Here is a 25,531-nt window from a genome sequence, read left to right on the forward strand (position 1 = left end):
GTGTTGAAAAAAGAATCATTCAGGAACCAGTCTCGAAGTATCGGTACTGGTGTCAAAACGTTTTGAACGATACCCAGCCCTACTCCCTTTAGAAGCACTTGTCTTCACACCGTTGAGAGGGTGTTCAGCGCTCCCCCCTTCAGTGGGTTTCTGATTCAGAGTGCATCTTGCAGTTTGCTGACTGCCACGTCCGTGCTCCCAGGAGGCTGCAGGAGGCTCTTTGTTGCCTTTTCCAGGAAGCGGCAGGACTCTCGGAGCCCTCTCCCTCTCCGCCCGCTGCCCTTTGCCTTGGACACCTCGGGCCGGCTTGCCTTTATCTGCACATAATCCCCCTGTTGGCGTGTTTGAGTTGCTCTGATCCTCTACTAGGCATTGTGCTCTCTCCAGCCTCAGACACCTCTTCCCCACCTCTTCCTGGAGGGTGCTGGGGTTCTGGCGTGCCACTTCTGCGCCACGTGTAGCCAGAGCTTTAACTCGAAGAGAGAGTAAAGGAGGGGCAGGCTTGCTGCACATGGGAGCTGGCGTACCTCGACACACCACATCTTCCAGATGCCAGGGTCCGTTGTGCTCTACGGGAACGGACCGCGTCAGCTGGGGTCCCGAGGATGGGTTTTGCTTTTGGGCTTTGAGGGACTCAGTGGAAATGGAAGGGCCCGCTGCAGCTTTTACCAATCTCTGCCTCACACAGGATTTCACCTTCCTTGTACGGGGCTCATTCGCCGTCACATCTAGCCTACAGGCAACAGGTTTGGCTTCCTGCTGGATAAACAGAAGTTTTTGCCTCTGAGCCTCCCTCACCTCCTCCGGCAGCTCCAGCGGGGCGAGTTTCAGTGGGCGCCAGACTGGCTGACTCTGGGCCTCCCTCTCCGCGTCAGGCCTGGGCGCCTCGGGCAGTAACACGTCCAACTGTGCCGTGCCCTCCTGGGTCGGCGAGCAGGCCATAAGCTGACCCACGGTCTCCTTCCCGTGTGTCGCTGACAGATGGAGGCCAGGTGTTTTAGAACTGCGGCCATTTTTAGCTGCCAGTCGGAGGTTTTGACCGTTCAGATGCAACATGGTATTTTTAACTTGGATAGTCAACATTTCTTCTCGCTGGGGAGCCCCCTGCACAAAAGAGACATCAGTGACTCGTATCAAGATGACTGAAAGAATAACAAGGCCTCTGTTTCTGCACAGAAATCTGTTTTTCATACTGCAATATGAAAAGCATAACGCATAAAGGACTATCAGCAAGATGAATAATGTCAGTATCACTTTTTAACAAGGCATACTCTATGAAAGACTTCAGTACCAAGTACTGTAAAATCTTGTTGTCTGCTTTCCTCTTTTTAATATTAACTACTTTTAATCATTTTTGTTTCTTTTTGTTTTACTTTTAATAATAACTACTAACTTAAATAAAGAACTGCAGGCCAGTTAGCTTATTTTCAAATTTCTATGTCATCAACAAAGGGTCATATGGAAGTTTTACTTCCTAAAAAACATTATTTGCAGTTATACATATTATTGTTTCTATTGTTATTATGTGATTATTAAATATCAATAAGCAATCAAGTCTTGTTAACCAATTTATTTTGGACCAAACATGGGGGTTTGCACCCCTACAGATGGTCTTGAATAGGTTCATCATCATCATCATCATCATCATTATCATCATGACCCAAGTCTGGGTCCAGGTATGCAATAAGAAATATTAAACATTGTACAAACACTTCTTTAATCTTTTTGCATAAGGAAATCTGAGAGCACAATATCACTTTTTAAATTAACTGCACACAAGAGAGTCAGGAGGAAATATAGGCCCGATCACAGTGTTTTTTTTACAATAACTTCCGGGTAGAAAACCCCGTCCTGACATTAACTGCGCTGAGCAAGTACAAGGAAGAAATGGATGTTCTCTCATCTCATTCATCTAAAATGCATGTTAGATGTTTACATTTCCCAACACTTTCATTAACGTTAGGTTGAAGACCGGATTTATCCATTGGGTCACAGACTACAGTCAGTAGTCCGTCCGCCTGTCGGTGAGACGTTCTGCCCTACAGAGGCCCGAGTGTGGAACTGAGAAAAATGACTTTCCAAATGCCAAATTAATTGTAGGTAGGACACGGGACATCTGGCAATTACGTAGATGATCAATATTTGGTTGCTGATCACCATTTAAATCATTATAGTATCTATCTATCTGTCTATCTATCTATCTATCTATCTATCTATCTATCTATCTATCTATCTATCTATCTATCTATCTATCTGTCTATCTATCTATCTATCTATTCATCTATCTGTCTATCTATCTATCTATCTATATATCTATCTATATATATATATCTGTCTATCTATCTATATATCTATCAATCTATCTATCTATCTATATATATATCCATCTATCTATAAAATGTAAGGATCATGGCCTATGTCTGTTGATTTACAATTACAACATGCAATTTACTTTACTTATTGCTATCCTATGAAGCCCTATGAAGCCCCCCCCCAGGGGTCAGCTGAGAAAAAAACCTAAATTGTGTGCACAGAATACAGATTCATAATCCCTGATCTCGGTTTCATAAATGTCCGCAAAGTAGGAAAGATATTCACAGATACCAACTTCTGGAATCAAAGACTCTATAGCAAAACGATATTAAAGACTCTGATCTTATATATATATCCAATCTGTATATATATCCAAAATATAACACCATATCTATCTTCATATATTGATATTGCCCATCCCTAGGTTGAACAGTCCCTTGTAGGACTGCTTGTGATGAATTAAATAGCTGTAGCTTAAAAGACAAAGTTAAGTGGTGTCGGACACAACACAAAGTTGCTCTCACATACAGCTTATTGCTGTTTTATAAAGCATTTGTAAATTACTTAGTGACCATTAGTTACACCAACATACTCAAGACCATCAGGACTAAGCTCCGGACCTGGGGCAACAGAGCCTTCTCAGCAGCCCCACCCACCGTCTGGAACGCCCTCCTCGACCACACCAAACAGTCAAGCACCCTCCCATCCTTCAATCAGGCCCTCAAACTCACCGCTTCCAACTCTCCTTTTCCTAACAGATGTTCCCAGTGTTTCCCTCATTCTCAATGCCCACCCCTCCTGCTTTGCCTATGCCTCATGCACCTCTGTGTTTTCCTTTTCTTTTTTATCGATCAAGTAACCTTGTCTACGTACCTTGTGTGTGTGTAGAAAAGCACTGCAAAAAATTGTTATTTGTTAAAAGTGTTATTACTCATAAACCTTCCATATATAAAGTAATCTGTGTCAGGAAGTGATACCAAAACATCTCTGAGACAGAGAATACTACAATGTGGCAACTGTTCTGACAGAACTTCTAGGATAGGGAAGGACTACCATTTTAAAAATACAGAGGTTACATAACACTTACATCACTTCTTTTATCAAAACCAACAACTAAGCAGTTGCTTTACATAGTGTATTTCATGCATGTTCCCTCACTTTCACTACTTGTCCCTCAAACTAATGACAGACCAATCTCAAACTAGAAAACCATTTGTTGGTGAGTTGCAACAGTATACTCACAGGTTTGGCAAACATCTCCTGATACAATCTTTCTTTTCCTCCCGGAGATAAGTGACTTCTTGCAGCTGCAGGAGGACAGTGTACTTGTCCTCTGTATTTGTTTGCTCCGTGCCACCTCAGCCAAAGGCAGTGACAGTGCACTTGGAAGAGCTTTTTAGCTGCCATAATGTAATTAAGCAGATTAGGGTCACAGAGCAATCTCTAATCATCTCCAGCTTAGTGGAAGCCAATGTGCACACTCATGGCAAGGCAAGGCCTGTTTTTGTGTTTTTTTAACCGTTCACAGTGGAATTTTAAATATTCACATAAAAGGAATGGAAATGCTGCTTGGATGATGACAGAGAAGCATTTCTTTCACCACTAGATGGTGCCAGAGACCTCTTTTGCCTATCCGCATCAACAGTTGAGTTTTGTGGCCTCGTCATCATCATGTGTAGAGCACAGCCACAGTCAGCTATCAAGCATGTCAGCAGGTTGAACCCTTTGAATTGATCCTATGAGTCCAGTCTGTACGTGTTCACATTTTAACATAATGGAGATAACATTACAGTCTACTCCGAGGGTCATGTGCAGTTTCCTTTTAAGACATTCAAGCCTTCTCACAAAATATTTATTGAAACACTAATATAATCCTATAGGCTGTTGTCCCAACATACTGGAGTTTGCAATTTAGTGTTTATGCCAATGAACACTAACCTGGGAACCCTTCAAGCACCCCAAGACAAAAAATTGAGTGGGCATCATTTCAATTCAATTCAATTTTATTTTATTTACATAGTGCTAAATCACAACATCAGCTATCTCGTTGCTCTATTCATAAATGAGCAGGTCTAGACCGTACTCTGTGATGTTATTTACAGAAACCCAAAAGTTCCCATTGTTTGAGTTACATACCTCACCCATCTAAATTGAGACCTGACACTGTTTTGGTATCGGAGGCCGTAGAACAACAGATCTTGTTCAGATGACAGTGCTGTGGGAGGAGAGGATGGCGGAGGATCAAGAGAGTAAGAGGCAGAAATACTAAGAACTGGTGGAGGATTGTTGGTAAAGATGGTCCGACACTATTTTCTGCTTCCCGATACGAATTCTGACATCTGAACTTGCGTATCGTTATCGGGTACTGGTCTGATACCAGTGTGTCATATATTTTATTATGTTTTAACAACTGTACACTACCATCCCTGTATGGATGTGATATGATTTCTATCTTTGTTGTTGGTCTGGCTCAGGTTAAACTCTCAAACAATAAATGCCACAGAACTTTCTTTTAATATCCAGTTTGACAGTCAGTTTTAACAGAAAAATAATATAAATAAACTATTTTAACGTACACGTAACGTTTTCATTTAGGGCTTTGTTATGTGTTAATGGATAGGTGCATAAACTCCAGTTCTTCCCAATTCCAGCGTTTTAGGCAGTGTTGGAGGCCATACCGATACTGGTATGGAACATCTCTAATGGTCGGAGGAACGGATGCCGTAGGGGATGTGCCAGTCACTCCCTGAGCAAGGCCTACGGCACGCTGGGCATGACAAGTGCTAACCAAAGAAGAGCCATCGGCATCAACTTGGAGGCAGCAGAAAACACATCCAGATGGCTCTGGTCAAAGACAGGAGAGCAGTGGGATCAGAAGAATGCCACTTGGACACAGGCCAGTGTCTGATCGGCCTCGGTAGGGGCGCCGGGACGACGGTGTCTGTTGCAAGACCCGAAACACCCAGTGACCTTCGGAGACAACGTTGATGATGTGTCCAAGGTTGTGTATCAGAAGATGTTTCTATAAACTGTTATAATTTGCCCTAATTGTTTCACCATTCACCAGCCTAAAGGCTAGTGAATGTTCTGTTCCAGCCTGTAAATAGAGTACCATTATTTTTTTGGCTTTCTCATATTTTGGCTTTTTTCATATTTTAACAGCTGGTGGATGGGGCTAATTTTAAAACCAGAATTCCCTCTCCAGAGGTCATTTGTTGTATGTTCATTGTTCTCGGGCCCCCTCCAAAAGCTTTCAGTAGCTTATTTGTGGTTCCCCATTTCATGCGGCCTGTAAATGATAATTGTTCCTCATGAATTTTTGTTTAAATAAACAATGATGACGTGTGAAATGAACATTGTAAGCAAGTTGTAAGCAAGATGGAAGGACAGAGTCTTTGTAACATAAATAAATATATTAGTTATGAATCCAGAAATCAACATGCGTATGTTCTGTTTGCTTCGAGACGTTTGGACTCATCGTCTTCATCTAGTTGTAGCTTGTTAGACCTTTCTAAAGAGTCATTCTTTGTACCCCTTCCACAAGCTTAGTAATCCGGCCGAGAAGAAGGGGACTTTTCTGAGTCTTTGCACAATAATTCCAGAGCGGTAAATCCACGGCTATTTCCTGTGTTTAGTTATCTTATTGTACCAAATCTTATTGCTTTAGCCGGGTGCCATCTTGGATATCTTGAAAAGTCTTTACTGACAACTCGCTTGACTAGTCACATCAAGTCATTTGGGGGATCAAGTTAGCTCAGCCAATAGAGAGGTCTTACAGGAGGGGCTTACTAGGTCTATGTGTGTGTGTTGGAAAGCAGAGCAGACAAATAAATGAAGCCTGGAGGTTAAAATTTGTTTGATTATGCCTACTGATGTCAAATAGTAGACAGATGCATTAGAGGCAACAGAACTAACGTTTTTGGATAAAGGCGTACAATTTTCAAAAGCCAACTGGTTTAGTCATTATTGTATGTTTAGACATTTTTGTGAGATTGAACAGAAAATGTAAGCCCACCCACGACCTTTTCCATAACATAAGAGCGTCAAAAGGGACGCTAATAGTCGCTAATGAGCGTTTTGAGAGTAGACGCTAAAGGAGACTTTTAGCGTCAATTACAACAACAAAGGCACCTGATCAAGAGTCTGTATTTTTCGAGACGGGAGTGAGACTGTGTTACATATCCTAATAGGCTAGGTTCTCCTGTAACATAACAGGGTTGAGGTTATACAAGGGTTTTTACACATGGAAACCAGGCAAACCAAAGATGAGGAAAAATTACTTTGACTTTAGAGGGTTTCAGATGCTTCTTTTTAATTCTTTAAAGTTAACTGATGACATTAATCAAGGTAAAAGCATTTACATTATATCTTACTAGCTACACTTATGAAATCAAAGCCTGTCACAAAATGTTTAATATCAGCAAGATGCCCTTAATACTGTCAGCATTCTCTGGAGCTAAACTTTGATCAAGTTCTCCTGGCTCTGGTGATAGTTTTCAGCCTAAATATCTTCAGACAGGCTCAATAAGACAATGATGTGGTATGTGTTCCCTGCTGGAATATCTGCAGATCTTAATCACTTTGAGACAGCGGCTTATTTTAAATTTTAGCTCCATCGCTTCCACGTCAGCCTCATTTATTATATTTAGAGGCAGACTGTGGCAGCGTTTCCCTGCGATGGATGGATCAGTTGTGCCTTACTACAGTTGATCCATTTTTCATCAGGCAGACAGACTCAATCATCTTTGGAAATCTCCTGTTTCTGCGTTGTCTTCCATTCTCTCGCCTCGGGCCCCAAAAACAAATAGCAGCATGTCAGCACCTGCTTATTGCAAAGCTTCATCATATCATTTGTATGGCGGAGACGGTCCCGCTGCAGAACAACTTGGCTCTGCTTACATGATCATTTAAGATGCAAAATTACAGGCTTGACACCAAGGGATGGCCCTAACGCCCCTCTGCCACTGTTCTCATTGTGTCGCCCTCTGCGTGGCGTGACGTCCACGGCTGACAGTGTAATTACTGCGGTGTGGGAAGAGATAAAAAAAGGGATGTTGCCTGCTCATTCTTCAACCTACTGAGCATCCAGCTGCACTTCACGGGCAACTTGGATGGAAGAAGAAGGCAACTGGACAGCATAGATCCTTTATCAGTAGAATTGTGTCAAAATTTGTGATTTGTAGCATTTAATGTCATAATGTTGCTCTGACATGGGTTTCTGTAGACTTGTATTGTATGCATGTTCAGCTATGTCCTAGACACTGGACTATTGTTATGTCAAAAGGTACACTTATAAGCATTCAAGAAGAATTAAATGAAAAATAAAATGTGTGAATTACATCAAAACATATCTTTATTCAGTAGAAAGTTGCTGGTTAGCTTAGTTTAGCTTAGCATTATGACTGGAAAGAGCTACTCGGGCTCTGTCCAAACATAGTCTGGCTATCACATGTACAGTGTTGGGATAAAGCCTGACATCCGGCTCCGCTATCTATTTGCAGGGCATGGCGGTGCTGCATGCGGGGCTTAGCGCCAGGACAATTGTGATTGGTTAAAAGAAATATAAACAACCCACTGTAACCCAGTGTAGGGGGCGGCTGTGGCTCAGTGGTAGAGCAGTTGCCTGCCAATCGGAAGGCTGGTGGTTTGATCCCCGCCCCTGCAGTCATTGTCAAAGTGTCTTTGGGCAAGACACTGAACCCCGAGTTGCCCCCGGTGCTGCGCATCGGAGTGTGAATGTGTGTGAATGTTTATCTGATGAGCAGGTGGCACCTTGTACGGCAGCCCTGGCCACAGTGTATGAATGTGTGTGAATGTTTCATGTAGATGTAAAAGCGCTTTGAGCAGTTGTTAAGACTGGAAAAGCCCTATATAAATACAGCATATTTACATATTTGTTCCCCCTATCCCAGAATGATAAATGGTCTAGCCAGACCTCACTCGTGGGCTGAATCTCAGTTATCTTCTTTGATAATCCGAAGTTGTTTTGGCCCTCCATCATGAAAGCTCTTATTCCTGTTCCAAAGAGCCGGGATCAAGGACGGAGGATGGATCTCCCAGGAGCAATGAGCGAAGACACACAGAAGCAGCCTTCCCAGAAGCCGTACAGCTGGAAAACATCGCTAACTCCAGGTGACGAATTCACGCAACTCATCAGAGGAAAGGATGTCTCATTCCTCTAACAACACATATCCTCCTTTCCTCTCGCCACGCATGATTTCCAGAGGAAAGTAAGCACGTGAAGCAACCGGTCTAAAGATAGTCTTGCATTGCCAGAACTTCCTCCACAGCGCTGCAAAGCAAGGTCAGGCTAGTCCACACAGCATCCCGCGATGGGAAAAAAACGTGTTCTGGTTTATTGGCATTTCTTAAAACCAATCCCAACTGATTGGAAGGTGCTAAGCTGCGGACTGAGCAACGATGCCTCTGCTAAATAGCCTCGGGAAGGAACTTGTTTTGGTGGAACATGTGTACGTTCAAAGGTTGTTTTAGCCGTGTGACAGAAAACTCAGATTGGACAGATAGTCTGGCTAGCTTTCTGGATCTACCCTGCAGAGATCTGAGCAGCAGATAACCACAGTCCTCAGAAATCCACCGGAGAATAACATTTCAACACAAATAAAGCAAAAGGTAACGGACATGTGGCCAAAATGAGGGGCATCCGGGTTCATTTTCAGCTGCACAAGAGCAATCCCGGAAATAGACTAGTCTAAAGGTAAATATCTCACTAAATAACACCTTTACCTGGCCGCCATTATTTTTTCTCTTTGCTGTTCTACAAAGTTAACTAATGAGATTCAAAGGTTTCAATAAGTACATGTTGTTCAGACAGAGCTAGCCTTTCCCCCCTGGTTTCAGTCTGCATGCTATGCTAATGTAAGCTAAGCAACTGCTGGGGGTAAAACGTTGTATTTACTATACAGGCGAGTGGGATCAATCTTCTCATTTTACTCTCAGCAAGAAAGCAAAAAAAAGCATTTTTAATGGTTTTCTTAACACAGAGACTTGTGAAAAAAAAGTGCACGTCAAAGTTGAGTAGCAAAACAAATAGTGATTGGGTAAAATAATCTCTTTTTATCTTAGATTATTCTACCTGATCCTTGCCTGAAAGTCTGAATATTTAAGATTAAAAACATTCAGCTGATCTCCGAGTGTCTGTGCATTTATCATCATATAATCTCGGTGGGCAGGCTCCTCTCACCAAAAATGTTGGAAGGCTAAACTTCTCTAAATCTTGACTTTAAACATGTGTGATCAGGAGGAGAAAAATATTAGCTTTACCTTTGTAAATGAAATAGACCCAGGAGGTACTTTTAAATGAATTGCAACATATGAGTAAGTTCAAAGTTGATCTTGAAGCTGTTTAATCTGAGAGAAACCTGCCTTTGGCACTTTGAAAAAATAATTGATACTGTTGTTTTACTGAATATGTAACACAATAACTCCAGGCCTGACTTTTGTTCAACAATGGACAGACCTAATTTGTGAATTCAACTTCTCGGTAGAGCACCTCGAGGTGTTAGGCAGTTAAAAGGAAGACAAAAAGTTTCAGAAGGAGGCTCATCATTTTTATTCAAGTGCGTTATGGCTTCACTTGGGCTGTGTAACCCAGTGAGTCATCATCACCAAATCATGCACACACACGCACCAACAAAAAAAAGAAAAGAAAGAAAAACATACAAATGTTATGTAAAATGTTCATTTCACTTGAAACAATTCTCAACAATCTCTTCTCTGCGTGGCGAAAAGAGATGAGACCCATACTTGAGTGTACTGTACAGACATCAGATTAAAAACAGGGACAGAAGACGTCAGTTGTTTCAAAATGACCGGCAAACCTCACGGATGCCAACGAGATGGGATATAATCTCCTGCAAGGAATATGGTACAAGGTATAATTTGTTCATCAGACCTACAGAAGAACCTATTCCAAAGGATATTTCACAAGTAGAAGTAATGGAACACAGCCTTGCTATTATATTGTATTACACAGATGCAGGTGCAATTTGTGTCTCTTTGTCCCTGTCGGAAAACATGGCACTGTTTATAGAGAAATGGCTTGCACATACTGCCACGTGCAGTAAATGACGCCTGGAAGCCAAGCACAGCTACATACCAAATGCCAAAAAAATGAACCAATAACCGCCAGGAATCCCTTCACCTTTGTGTTGTTTGATGCCATATGGCAGGGAAACACTCAGGAAAATATAATGTTGCGCCATCTCCTGACAGAGAGCGTGCGTGGCTGTTTTCTCTGTGCCATCTGTGTTATAGAGTAACATTCAGTCAGAGGACCATCAATGTGACATGCGGCATGATGGCAGACAAATCTTAGTAATATGCATGTGTCTGGGAGGGGTATAAAAAAAAGTGACTTATAGCTTATGATTATCAAATGAGTTCACTTGTTCGCTGCTTCCTTTCAGAAAAAAAGTCCATTATGGCTGATACATTCCCCAAAATGTTGATTGGAAAAGTTAGACTGTGAACTGAATGGAAAGAAGACAACACTGATCACCATCTGTGACGATTATTATAGGTGGTTAATTGCTCAACCCTTTCAAAAGGTTTAGGATAAGGATAAGTCCAGTTTATTCAAATGTAGGCCTTAATTTTGCACGTCATTCTTAATGGTAAAAATAACATTATATTTTTCAAAGTAATAGCTGAGACTTGGGAACAAGGCAACATCCCTACAATAGAATCCAATGAGGTAAGAAATGAAAGCCACCCTATCACACACTTACTGACTTGTGTGAACAACCTTTATGGAGGTAGAGACACACAGATAAACTGTATTCTTCTTGTCCAGCACAACCTGATCGGCACAACAGAAATAATTTTGGTTTAAGCAACAAATCTACTTGCTTAGGTTTAGATAAAGATCCTTGTTTGGGTTAAAATAAGTATGTTACTCTGAGTTCTTCCCTGGGGAGGAGTTTGAGTGGGGCTGGGTACTGAATTTGATACTTATAAGCCACCGACTGATTTCATTCAACACCAAATTTCAGTACCTAAGGAACATATATCGTCAGCGTCACGTCAGTGAGCCAATAAGCATGCAGCAGGCTCCCACCAAATGGATTTGATAAAATTGGCGTTGAAAATAAGCATCTTACAGGAACCAGTATCAAAGTCACAGTATTGGTATTGGTAGGCTACCAGTTTTAGATACCCAGCCCTAAGCTTGAGACAGGGCTGCACTGAACCAGTGAATATGCACCACAACAAAGGATCCTCATAGACTTTTTTGGCGTTGTGTCTGTGATGCCACTATGACCTTTAACTGACATTTCATACCAATAAAAGTGGTAAGAGGTTGTGGTCATTTCACGTATTTCTGTGAAATCCGGCTGCTCCGGTGGCTAACAGCTGGCAGACAAAGTTAGCAACTAGCCTAGAACATAGCAGAGCAACTCTCAAGCTAACAAAGTAGCAACTAGCTGGTGAACTTAGCAAAGCAACTATCAAGCTAACAAAGTTGGTGACTAGCTGTTGAACTTAGCAGAGCAACTATCAATCTGAGAAAGTAGCAACTAGCTGCTAAATATATCAAAGCAACTATCTACCTAACAAAGTTAGTGATTAGCTGGTGAATTTAGCAAAGTCACTATCAAGCTAACAAAGGTGGTGACTAGCTGGTGAACATAGCAAAGCTAACAAAGTCTAGCTAACAAAGTTAGTGACTATCTGGAGAACATAGAAGCAACGATCAAAATTCGCAACTAGCTGGTGAACACATCAAAGCAACTAGCTGGGGAACATAGCAAAGCATCCAGCTAACTTAAGCCAGATTTTTTTCTCAGGAATTGGTGGAGACCTAAAAAGAGCTACAAGGAGAGGGAATGTTGGGATTACATTCATCAGGTCTACAGATACATGAGTCTATATGCATGAAAATATAAAATCTACAAGGTAATGATATGTCAACACATTATCAGCTTGTTCTGTTGCCCCCATGTAGCCAAAAAATAAACAATCTATACAGCTTTAAAGGCAAGAAAATAGTAAAATAAGTAATTTCCTAAAACAGCTGGCATGCTCATCTTACTAATTGAACATGTCAGTAAAACAGTGTGGCTCATTCATGTGTTGTTAATAATTTTGGCTAAACAGGCAGTTGTCAGTAGGATCAATTTATTAATGGTTTTGGAATTTAAATTGAGGTAATATGGCAAGCATTAGCTTTGAACCTGTCTAATCATCTCTGTTAAATGCTTATTTTGCAGTCTGACTTATTTTAACGATGTTGTAGCATTCCCAAATCTCAGCGATTCCTTCTGTAAATACAATGTCATTATTACTGATAGGAGTAATGGCCGACAATATATAAAAGAAGGCCCAAGTTAGCACAGGATTATCTTTGAAGCCGTTATAGGATGATTAAGTATTTTAAAATTAAGTCTGCTTTGGCACTGGGTGTGTACGTGGTTATAGAAAGGTAGGTGTTGGATAAGATGTTGATTTTCCTCTCCTTACTGTATATAAAGTTATTTGTAAAGCCTTAGATCTGTCTATATATTAACCACATCTGCGCTCCAGACCTCCAAAATCTTCCAATAGGTTTGCTAAAGCACAAACAGCTCCACCATTATTTAAATGTGCCCACTTTAACAGAAACACTGACTGCTGTTTCTTCAAGGCACGTATGCTAATGTGTAAAAATACATATGCATCTCAGCTATGAAAAGGCCTTTTTATTCCAAAGGTTGTTATAAACATATTGTACAGGATATTTAGATACGCTGGTATAGTTCCAATAGTGAAACAATGCTTTTTGGGTTTATCTCGGACTCCACGCCTGGTTTGTCACAACTAAATAGGACCCATGGCATTGTCCCAATTGTACAGAGTGGCATTTTCCTGGAAATTATTAGAAGCCTGCTAAACTCTAGGCTGCAAAGAATTCTGACGCTTCTTGAAAGTACAAGGACAGAAATGTGTTGGTTTCTAGAAGCGATTTTGAACGATTGAACTTGCTGAGGGAATAAAATAGCTCCCAGAACTGTGTAACTGGAAAATGCTCTCCTTTGCTCCGCTCTTTGCAAACAATGTATACCTAAATATACATTTTTGAGCTTAAAAGACCATTAGAAATCTTGTGTAGCGCTTTAATCCTGCTTAATTTAGGAGCTCAGTGATAGTGAATATTTTGTCTTTGACAGCTAGAATAATTGTGATAGAAAAGGTACATCGGGATTTGAAACACCCCTGTCATCAACATAAATAACCAAATTGCCTAAATATTTTCCAAATATTTTTGTCATAAATGATGCGCATAATGCAAACTGACTGGTATATCCATCTGCATCAGACACAGCGTGCGCCTCAGTGAGATGATGCATCTCAGTCGCATTTCTCGAAGAAATTCCTAACATGTGGAAAAGAGGATTTAATATGTACATTTTATTTATTTGGCCAATGGGCTTGCACTTGTGGGATTGTGTTTGAAATAATACAAATTAAAAAAGGTGATTCATTCAAACCTGAGAACAAACATTATTGTACAGTTTGTCTGAATGAAAGTCTTTTAAAGAAAAATCACATAAATAAAGTTCATCCCTGTAAGGACTACTGGGCTTTGGCAAAGTTTTGGCAAACAAAAAGCTTATATTGTAACTCATTCTTAAAATATTTTGTCATAAAGATACTTTTAAAGTTATTATGAAATTATTTTCCCATTAATCATTTAAAGTTCATGCACCTAACAGATGTTTGAAACATAAATTGTCCCTATACTTTTCCTTCTTCTGAAATTTTTCAGGCGATGAAAGGATCATACTGATGTTATTACATTTTTTTCTTAATTGTGATCTTCAGCTGTCCCCTCACATTTAATCATGCTCATGGTTTTTGCTTGTTTCCGTGTTTATGAATTTATCAGGTTGTGTTTCCCTAATGGCTCCAAAGTGCATCCAAGCCTCAAGAGTTGTCGTTTTAGATCTGCATGCTTTCCCATCACTTCAAACTGTTTTGCTGTCAGTGCTGCAAGGTTAGATCTGAGCGGGCTTCATTAGCAGACCCAGGGTCAGCGGCTGCAGGAATGCATCACGTACTATGCAGGACTTTGCAGCAAAATCATGCATGTCCTTTGTTTAAACTGCCTATAAATTTGGCAGGAGTATTCAAATTGTGCTTTGGTAGCTGCAAGTTAAAGGTATAGTAAGCAATGTTAATCCTTCACTTTTTGTCAAATTCAGCGAATATCTCCATACGGTCACCTAGCTCTCTATTTTCTGTGTGCGCTGGAAATTTGTTCCATTAACTCGGAACAAGCTGAAGACATCACACCCGAGTTGAATGGGCTCCATTTACAAGACAGACTTTCCTTGTAGGGTTAGCTCTAGCCAAGTTAGCCATTGTTAGGAATACCAGTTGATAACACCGCCTCACGCGGTTTTTGTGCATACAAACAGTGTAACATGTCCACAGATAATGGTTGGACCACTGATTTAGTAAGACAAAATGAGCACAGAAGTGCTGAAAACTTTATAATACTACAGCTTTCACAACTTCGCAACGGATGTACGGTGCAGCTACGTTGGATTTGTTAGCTTGGGATACTCGGTGGTTGCCCGAGTTCTGAGCTTGCAAATCCAAAATCAGGGGGTGTGTTTCTGACATTGACTTAGTAAAATCCAAAATCCATTCTGCATTTTTTGAGTTCAAATATTAACAATCTTTGCCTAGCATCACTTACTGCACCTTCTGATCCTCTCACTTCATTCACTTGAGTGATTTGGTTATTTTCCAAGAACCTGTAAATTCACTTTCCTCATCCCGACTCGTCGGCTAAAGCAACATTTCCCAAATTGCTTCCTAAAAGATCTTGAGAAATTGTTGCACCCAATAAAAGGTTAATGTGTGAAGCTAGCTTGACATGAGGTTTGTGAAGAGCATGAACCTTGATGATGTCAAAATAACGTCATCAGGGTTTCCTCACTATGGGCTCGAAACTTCAAATATCTAAACAAAAGGCTGTGTTACAAACTGGAGGTGTAGGGTTTGCATTGGGAGGCAGTGAGGGTCTAATGGAAGATACCACTGAGTTGCATCACGGGAACTGTAGGATTTAGTGTTTTGAGAGCTTGGTCGTTAATGGGGCTAAAAGTCAACATATCTGAGCATGTGCTGCAATATTAACTTTTTTTCTTTTTCATTTGTCTCGTCTTCAACTTCAATACAAAATCTCTGAATGAGCCTTTTGTTACACTTCTTTAGATGCATTGCAATCTGGTCTATGGAGGGGATAGTTTGGAGTGTTTGATGTGGGGTTGTATCAGGTAATGGACAGGTGAAAGCACCTTAACGTCTTTTGGCCACGCTTTATTTAGAATATTTTCACAGCTATACCTTGCTGTCAGACTGACCATTCCAACAGGGAACGGAAGAGGTTGTATACATCTGTGCTCTCATCTTTAAAGATGCGTAGGTAAGATGTTTGAGTGGAACCACATTTAGCAGGTAATTAAAAAAAAAAAAATCTGTCTCCTCCGTCTCCACCTACAGCTATGCCACCGCTCCCTGTTCAGATCCTCCAAACGGGGTCAGCGGGGATGTCTAGCTCGGTGTCACTTACTACTCAGGCGCGGGGATGTCTAGCTCGGTGTCACTTACTACTCAGGCACACGCATTCATTCTCCCTTATGGGGGGAGGGTCTTAGGAGACTGGTTGGGCTTTGGCAGAAAGGGGGGAGGGAATTAGAAGTTGTCGATGTTCAAATTCTTTGGCTAAGTGCTGGATCTTCACAATCCAACCTAAAGTCATTTTATCTCACAGAACACAGGAGTTGCCAGTTTACCGCTACCTCCATCTTAGAGGAGTTTGTTTGTTTTATTGTTAAAATGTGATATAGATCACCTACTAAGTAGTAATCTTCTTTCCAACACTGAGTGTCGTCCCTCCCTCTATTATGTTGATACGGGGACAATGCCATGGCTGATAGCTAGCTTGTCTTGTTTTTAAACAGTCTGTCAAATTGGCAATGCACTGCAAATTATTTGGTTCTTACCAAGATAAAAACGAACTTAGATTTAGAAGTGTTAGATAATTTATCTGTTTTAAGAGTGAATTTCTTTTTTTAAGTGAGTACCTTTTCGCTCAGATTTAGTGTTTCTATCTTGTTTTAAGAAATCCTTTTTTTGCAGTGTACTGTCAAATGGTAACATTGCATAAGAACCTAATGGGATGGAAATAATTGTTCCAGGTATTAGTCAAACCCTTGGGTGTTATTGGGTAAACGGAAACAGTATTTAAAAAATCGCGTAGGTTTTGATTGCAAAACATATGATGAGACACATGATATACAGTATATATAAATTATTTTGATTCAGCCAATGCATAGCATGCACGCCCAGCCACACACAAGGACAAAGAAGTTTCTACTATATACTGTATATTAGCGCTACTGAGCAATGTCTCAAAAGAGAACTTTGGATTTGTTTCAATCATGGCCCCAGTGCAGAATACAGAGCCTGGGTAACATGGTGTCTTTAGGAAGGCCAGAACAATCCGACAACGTAGCCTTGTTGCGCTTTTACCTTTACCTATCCAACCGATGGAGGGAGCGGTAGACCAGCGACTGGTTACCATGCAAAAGGGCTGTCTGACAGCAAGGGAAAGCAGTGTAACTACTCTTAATATAGTCTACACTTAAACTGATAATGATATTTTAGGTGGACCTTTGCTATTGTAGATAATACACTGACTATAGCTAAGTACCTCATACAACCCCAACTCAAACAATCCAAAGTAATCTTTAGGAATGACTGTAAATCAAGAAGCTGGTCACTCTGCCTCTTTTACAGTGGAGTTATCCTAAATGATTGCTGCATATATCGGTGCAAAAGTATCAGTGTACAGTGGAGTGCAACTATAGAACTGATATGTATTCAATGTGAATGTCATTGGGAGAAAAGTACACAACCATCCAATAATCAGTTTAAGATCAGTTTAGGGAGGAGGGCGGTTTTTCCTTAAAGTCGATTCTCTTTATGAAAAAATGCCATAGGTTAAGATAAAGCTTTCATGGCCATATCTGATTCTAGGTGAGTTTGAAATATTAATAACAGCAGCATGATCCTTCGAAACCAAGACAAACACCTTTATACGGCTGTGGTATAAACAGACTAAAGAATGTCACAAAACTATGGTACACTCATTAAATGACATCTAATGCACATGCTAATATTGGCAGCTATGTCTTGTCCTGATGTATGGTGAAACCGTTGAAACATATGATTGCTTATAGAAAACAATACCTGATGCTTTAAGTCATTTCAAAATCTCTGTCTGCAATGAGGCAATGGAAAAGTACATAACGGTGAGAGTTTCTTCAAGTTAAGGTGTAACCTTTTTGAAAAATAGCATTTCCCCAAGTGTGCATTATTTGGTATGTAACCAAAGTAAATATATATCAATTTTGTACCATAAATATTGAAATGAGGAAGGTCTTGTCGTTTGTGTGAAGTGTTTGCAAATGGAGCAATCTCTTGGAAAAATAGACATCCATGCTTCATGCTTTGCATCCTATTGTGTCCACGCTGTTCTGCACAGTCTTCATCGGTTCCCAACAATCCTTTTTTATATTACACACAACCAATATGGGTGGGGGATGGGTGCTGAAATAAGATTTGTTAAGGAGCAGCATTGACCATGTGTATAAAACATGGAAACTTGTGTGTCCTAGTCTGTGTGTGTGTGTGTGTGTTGGGGTTTAGATGGATTTCCTTCTCCTCATCAGCTGGTGATTGTCTGTGAAGCTGTGAAGGCCCGGGGAAACCGAGCTGATGGGCGAAGGGAAGAAACTGTTTTTCAAGGTGCTGGGCGAGATCTCCTCAATCCGGTAAGAGACCGAGTGAAAGTACTGATTGGGATTCAGCTGGGAGCTGAATGAGTTCTGATGGGAGAAGGCACAGCCCAGGCCTCCCATCCCTCCCCCAGAGCTGCCGAAGTCATGGGAGTGGTAATGCATACAGGAGCAGTCAGTCACTTCCGGGCGATACGGCTCGCGCCGCCGCCGACCCCGCTGCAGCGACTCGTCCTGGATGTGGATGATCATGCTGTTCCGGTTGTCGGCTAGCGAGGCCCGTTCCTCAGCGTCCCGCCGCTCGTCCTCGCTGTTCATAGTCAGGAAGCGAAGAACAACCAGGTTGAGAAAGGCCCCGATGACCGTCAGGCCCACCAGGATGTACATGAAGCTAAAAGCCACGTACAGGGGCTTCTTCTGGAGGGCCCGGTTCTTTTGAAGGGCCACAAAGTCCCCAAAGCCTATAGTTGTTAATGTGATGAAGCAGTAATAATAGGACTGAAAGAAGCTCCAGTCCTCGTAATGGGAGAAGGCAGCGGCCCCGATGCACAGCGTGCCAATGCAGGAGAAGAATCCCACGGTCACCATGTTCTCCATGGAGACGTCGGTGATGCTCATGCCGCAGCACTTCTTGATGCGCTTCAGAAGGTACTTCACAAAAGTGTTCATCCTCTCACCAAGACTTTGGAACATGACCAGAGTCAAAGGGATTCCCAGGACGGCATAAAACATGCAAAAGGCCTTCCCTGCGTCGGTGCCCGGCGCTGCATGCCCATAGCCTGAGAAGAGAGAAGACAGACAGCAGAAGTTAATGATGCGGAAAGATTTCACCAAATTGCGTGTGTCCTAGGCCTGAAACAACAATTACATCATTTCTAATTTTAAATTTTTTAAGTAATTGGATTTTCATTGTTGAACTGCAATTAATTGCTAACATTAGCTAAAGTGCTAAGTTGTATGACTGGTGATGGTTTTGTCAATTCTATGTTCATTTAACCCTAAAGTGATGTTGATATTATTGTTACACAGCCAATGTTCCCGGGTCTGGTGAACCCACCACATTATTAGGCTTTTAAATTAATACAGACATAACAATGTATGGAAAAATTACTTAATAGATGTTTACTTTAACTCAATTACCAATGATATGTAGATCATTTATGGTTCGTTTTTGCCATTTACCCCTGTGAGATCACATTTATGATCATATGATTTTCATTTCAGTTGTGAGAAAACAAGGAAATTCAATTATAAAAAAGGTTTTTTTTAAAAGACAATATTTTTGACAATTGTTGGTGCTTATTTCTTAGAATTTAATCAGAACAGTGCTTTAAATGTAACAATTTTGTAACTGTGTGGTAATAATAGCCGGTTGCAGGAAGACAACATTCCCGCAGACACCTACACTCAGACACGCACACATACTGTACAGACACACAGACACACACAGAGACACACAGACACACACAGAGACACGCAGACACACACAGAGACACACACAAAGACAGACATACACACACACACACACACACACACACACACACACACACACACAGCAGGCCCAGTTAGGAGGCAGATACAGATTCATAGCACCTACAATTATTTCACTCGGGTCCAGTAGACCCAATCACCTCATATATAATAGTCATGTGTAGGCGGGGTGTAACTTGCACAGTCATTGAAATAAGTTTTTTTTTAATGTTCTTCACAGCAAATGAGCCAAGGCCAATGAGTTTGAGTTACTAGAAATTATGAATAGTATCATCGTATCAAAACGGGTCCTACACACCCAAACACCATACAAGGGTCAAGAACAAAATGTTTTATGATTATAAAGACACACAAGTCACATAAAACTGTTAAAAAACCAACAAGATTGTTACTTTAATTTGTTTGAAAAAGTAATCAATAAATACATATTTTTGAATAATACAAACAAATATATTTTTAATCGCAATTATTTGTAATTCAAAATTTCAAAATTTGGAATTGTTACAGCTCATCCACACATCCACGCTCATACTCCAAAGATCGTCTTTGGTTTCCAAAACATGTGAAAAATCTTCCTTAGAGTCTGCGAGCACTGCCAAAAAGGCTATTGAATAGGTGCATGCCACAGAAATGTGTCCACTCATTAATCTTATTTGGGCTCAACGATAATGGCGGGCGGGGGGGGCGTCCAATAGTCCAACATTTCCGGTGAGTTTGGAAGAGGGATTGGAGAATAGTCACGGTGGAGCCAATGAAGCTTTTAGCTTAATTAAACTTTATCTTTAGAGCACAAACACACAGACAGACTTTTGCAAATCAAACTCCGGGACTAACAATAGGATTCATATACGCTGTATTTATTTGTTGAAATACCGTAGGAACGATTTGATGGGCTTTGCAGGAGATTGCCGTATGAATGGAGCTTTTGAATATGCAGGGCTGAGAAAAGAGTGTCGTATTGATTATCGCTCCTCTATTGCAGCCCTTAACTGTGAGTATTAAACACCGAAATCATGGCCAAGAAACACCCACCATCAGCTGGCACGTATCACTTCAACAACTGCCTTCCAAATGCAGACATAACATCTTTGGTGTGCTGTATGCCATCTTTTTAATCTTTATTTTAATTTTAGATACGTCCTGTGCGAGTTCTGTGTTTTGCGCTCTCAAATATTGATTCTGTGTTTTCCCACATGGCTCTCCGCCCACTCAAGCATGTGTTCATTTATACACTTAAAAAAAGGGCTCTAGCAATCTTATTTGCACTAGCAACCAGGGCACTTATGCAGGCATACGGTATGCATGTACAATGTGTACACTGTGGGACCAACGTTCACAGGGCGGTTGGCTCATTCTCCTCATATTTAATTTACTAGTATCAGTGTAGAACAGTCCAGAATTACAGAGGAGACATGGAGGAAACAAAACACATGTACACATGTACTGGGGACAAACCAAGTGGGGGGGTTAACCTGTCCTCTCTAAGTGAAGCTCCCTATGGCGCCATTTTGATGCTACCTGGCCATCATCCGCAGTTAGCATCCCATTGACATTCATTTTGACGTCACTTTGACAGGGAATAACTTTACATCTGAAGTGTTTAAAGACTCTATTTGTCTGTTGTTTATTTCTAAAGAAACATCACAATGTACAAAAGGCTCCATTACCTTGTATCTCATGTAATGGCTCCGTAGCAGATGTTTTTGTAAAAATAGGCTAATGACCGTGTCATAACCATGCAACTTACTGTTGTGTAGCGTAGGTATAGGAATTACCGTGTAGTACAGGGTAAGCTCTCAAACGGTTTGGATGTACATTAGCTGTTTAGGTTAAATTATTAAAGTTAACTAGCATGTTAGTTTAAATTAAATTAGTTAGTTTAAATAAAGTAAGTTAGTTTAGTTAAATTGCCTCATACTTTATAGAATTTATTGACTAACTCCCAAGCGAAATGACTGACTTTGTCCAGTATGGACGTTTCGCTCTCTTAACCCCAGTACGTCTAGGTGTTATCTGGCCCCAGACCCTTTGCCTTCCTCCTCAACCAAAACCAGAAGCTACCTTTTTCTGCCTCTTCTACTAGATCTTTCATGGCTTTCCAATGCCCCTCGGAGCAAATTCATAGTAAGATGAATGCAGTGGGACCCAGTAGGCTGCCTGGAGGGTACAGAATACAATCCCAAACACCGTGGTAGGCTCTGGATACTGGTTAAGTATATTTAAATGTAGGGAAATATGCAGGATCACTAGTCGGGCCTTGAAGTCTGAGGTCTGTGCTGAAGAAGCAGAAGGATCAGCTGCAGGTCAGCAGCAGCAGCTCACTGTAACGCTGCTGTGTGCTGACTGCAAATGAGCTGACAGAATTCCTTCAACAATTAGCAGCAATGTACACATTATATTCAAAGGCTTCTAAAAACAACATTAACAACCCTAACATATCTAAAACATATCAATCCTCACTGCTCGTTCACAAAACACAGATAGGATCATAATGGGAATGCCCTTTGTGGAAATAAGATAAAGCCAAGCAAAATCTGTAACTATCAGACCGAGTGTATCAAGACTGAGACCAGACCAATGTCTTGATGGGTTGGAACCGAGGCAACACCAAGACCAGTGCGATTCCCACACTGCATGACACAATAAAATGTGGGAAATGCTGACCATAGGCACGCCTCAAATATATAAAATATATAAAAGTTCCACAATCCCATAAAAAAAAAACAGAAAACCATTTAAGATTCTTCTTCATTTACAACTTGACTGACATCTCCCGGATAGCCAGAGTTTCTTCTCCTGTCGACTGCATTTATTTAGTTGTGAGTGCTGTTAAAGGTAAACTTAGCTTTTTGTTCAACCTGGACCCTACTTTGTTTTTGTGTCTAAGTGACTAATGGAAACAACAATGCTTGACACGTGTCCAGCAAGTGCTGGTTTTGCCACTGACCGGCTCAGATGAATATTCCAAGTGTCTGAAAACATTATGGAAAGGATTCCTAAAGAAAGTCTAAGGAAGGTCGACCTTTCTGTTTAAATGTAAGGTCCTTTTTTCAAATATAAAAACATCCATGAATTTGCATTTACGACCATCACAACTAAGTTTGGGTTGAAATAAACACACAGTTTATCAATTTCCACATGAAATGAAATGTATGGTGACTCTATACAAATGTGCTGTATTTTATATAGCGCTGTTAGTACAGGATCCATTCACCATTCACACACAGTCATGCACTGTGGCCGAGGCTGCCGTACAAGGTGCCGCCTGCTCATCAGATAAACATTCACACACATTCAAACTGAGGTTCAGTGTCTTGCCCAAGGACACTTCGAGATGGGACCGCATAGCCATGGATTGAACAACCAACCTTTCAATTCCATTCAAATCATTCAATTTTATTTATAGTATCAATTCATCAATTCAGCAATTGGCGAGCAACCGCTCAGACACTCAGCCAGAGCCGCCCCATGCATGCTAAAAGTATTGTTTTTTGAAATGGAGTCTGGTGGGTTTAGTGCCAGCGATCTCAAGCTGTTTCTGGTTAAACAGAAAGGTCTTAAAGAGGTTTTATAGGGATCCTTTCCATAATGGTGTCAGACAATAATAATCTGAGCCTTTCAGTGGCAAAACCTTTAGTGGATGAAATATTAAATGTTTGCCCTGGGATTACATTGCAGCTCTATGGCTGTTGGTCGCTGCATTCTCGCTCAATACTGGACCAATGTCAATGTTTTTGTCACCATCAGTCACTTGACCACAAAAAAACAGGGGCCAGGTTGAAAACAAAATTAAATATCCTTCAAGGGGATGGGGAAAGCAGGGCTAACAGTAACACATTTCCATCTAGAAATGAGTCTACTGGTTGCTATTGCTATTGGAAGCTATTGGTTGCATTTGAAGCAGGATGCTTTACATCCAATAGCAGTAATTAAGTTTACACATAAATCAGACAATTGAGAGGTATCCATGAGTTGTGGTCTTGGACGGTCTTAAAATGAAATCCAGTCCAAGACGGAAGAGTAAAAATGATTCGACACTGGTAACTAGTGGCTTAATTATGATAGCAGATACAATTAAGTCATTGAGATTGCCTCATCAGTGTTCCTACAGAATTTATTCTAAATTCTTCAGGAGAAAGAATTATTTAGGGCGCTCCGCATTCAGCTTGCAAAAAATAATTTGGGTGAAAGCAAACATCATGTGCAAGATGCAGAAAAACATGCTTGTGGCATCCCAAAACTGTTAGTCAATTCTAATTACATCTCAGAACAGATTTGTATTCTGAACCCAGCCATCTGTCTTCTTCCCTCCTTGCTCAAAATTTGCAAATTAATTGATATTGATTCTTATTGCCTAAATATGTTCTCGCGCCGTGATGAGGACATGATGAATTACATCGACAGCAGCAAAGAAATCACAACTTTAACTTGATTTGTGCTAGGCCTCGACTGTGCAGACAGATTACCACAAATCTCCTCCATAGATAATCTTTCAACATTATGTTTTACACTGACTAAAGTCTAATTCGGTCTGGACGAATTTTGAGGTTTGTGTGTGACTGTTACTCACAACAGCCTTACCCTGCTGCAATCAGACGGCATCAGGTTCCCATTCAACAGCCGCCAACTGCTGGGTCGGCACACTTGTTTTCCTATTAGACAATAAAAGCATAGCTTTTAGCAAGGATAGCATATAATTTAGGTCATTGTGAGCACACATTGTGAGCAGAAGGAGAACGATGAGAGCAGCTGACAGACACCGAGTGAAGGAGAGAGAGATGATGTTGTCACACAGACGACTAGCAATGTATCGTCAGAACAGCTTATGGATATCAAAGGTATCATACCTTAAATCATAAATCCATAAATTATGTGCAAGGTTAAATGGCAGGCTTGTAAATGCTGTTATTGGTTCACTTCCTGTATTTGTGTCAGATCGTGTTCTCACCTGAAGTGAACCGAACTTAATATTCACCTGGACGCAAACCGAGACCTCCATTTTCAGACACCAAAATTGGTTTGTTTAATCTACACCAGGGGCCTCATTTATTAAACCTTTTACGCAAGAAAAAGTGAAAGTGAAATTTGCAGTTGCAACATTCCTCGCAAAAGCCAGGCTTTCTAAAGAATTTCAATGAGTAAAATGTGGCCAGTTTTCCGCAACCTTTTGACCATGCGTGTGATGGTGCGTAACGTTCCCAAGGCTTTGTAGACCGCGTTTTAGTGACCTCTGACAGAAGCATTCATTATCACATGGATAAAGTACTGTGATTTATTTATTTGATTAGGACAATGCACATCTATCAACATTTCTGTAATTGCGCCAGTGTTAGCCAGTCAGCTAATTTTCAACTGTAGTCCTAGTTGCCTAGGATGCAGAACACACAGGCTCCACATAACACCTGCGCCATTTAATTACCCTGATTAAGCCAATATGAATCCAATCCACTACCGGTTTATTTGACTTATTTAACCTATTGGGACAATAAATAAATAGCGCTACAGTTCCCAATGGCCTGTGTATTGCAACCAATCAACAGCATAGTAGATTTGGCATTGCTCAGAGAGCAAGAGTGCTTCAATCTCACAATCACTGAATCAGGTTTTTTTCTCCATCATTGCATTTCATGATTGGTCATCTAGGGCTCCTTTACAAGGCTGAAATACTCATTGATTGATTGATATGGACCTTATTAGGACCCATATGGGACGGCCTTGGGAGGAGCGTGAGGTTAATGCACGAACGCATGAGGTAAAGCACGTCAGTATTTATTTCGAGAAGAGTCTGTGTTTTGTAAATCAGAACGTTGTTTTGCGTACAAATCTTTGGACTTTTTGGCGCACAAAATCTGAATGGAGTCTACGCCGAGTTTTATAGATGAGGTCCCAAATTTTGGGACGGGCTTACACAACTGGTA

At 40.9% G+C, this 25,531-nt stretch overlaps 2 protein-coding genes across 2 annotated transcripts in view; both read right to left on the bottom strand.

Annotated features, from left to right (window-relative positions):
• On the bottom strand, window positions 1–3,751 carry LOC117956383. The gene is made up of 2 exons (XM_034891427.1): window positions 3,556–3,751; window positions 1–1,104 (listed from the first exon to the last, which is right to left on the bottom strand). Exons 1-2 carry the CDS (start codon window positions 3,718–3,720, stop codon window positions 16–18), a joined length of 1,254 nt encoding a protein of 417 aa, XP_034747318.1. The 5' UTR covers window positions 3,721–3,751; the 3' UTR covers window positions 1–15.
• A 13,250-nt stretch (window positions 3,752–17,001) lies between these two features.
• The window catches only part of kcnk9 (potassium channel, subfamily K, member 9), a 58,429-nt gene continuing 49,899 nt past the window's right edge, over window positions 17,002–25,531 (bottom strand). Inside the window, exon 2 of the mRNA XM_034891426.1 lies at window positions 17,002–18,901. Within this exon, the coding sequence (XP_034747317.1) occupies window positions 18,030–18,901 (872 nt within the window). The 3' untranslated portion in view covers window positions 17,002–18,029. The remainder of the gene's footprint in view (window positions 18,902–25,531) is intronic.

This window comes from Etheostoma cragini, chromosome 14, assembly GCF_013103735.1.
Source record: "Etheostoma cragini isolate CJK2018 chromosome 14, CSU_Ecrag_1.0, whole genome shotgun sequence".
Classification (NCBI taxonomy): Eukaryota; Metazoa; Chordata; class Actinopteri; order Perciformes; family Percidae; genus Etheostoma; species Etheostoma cragini.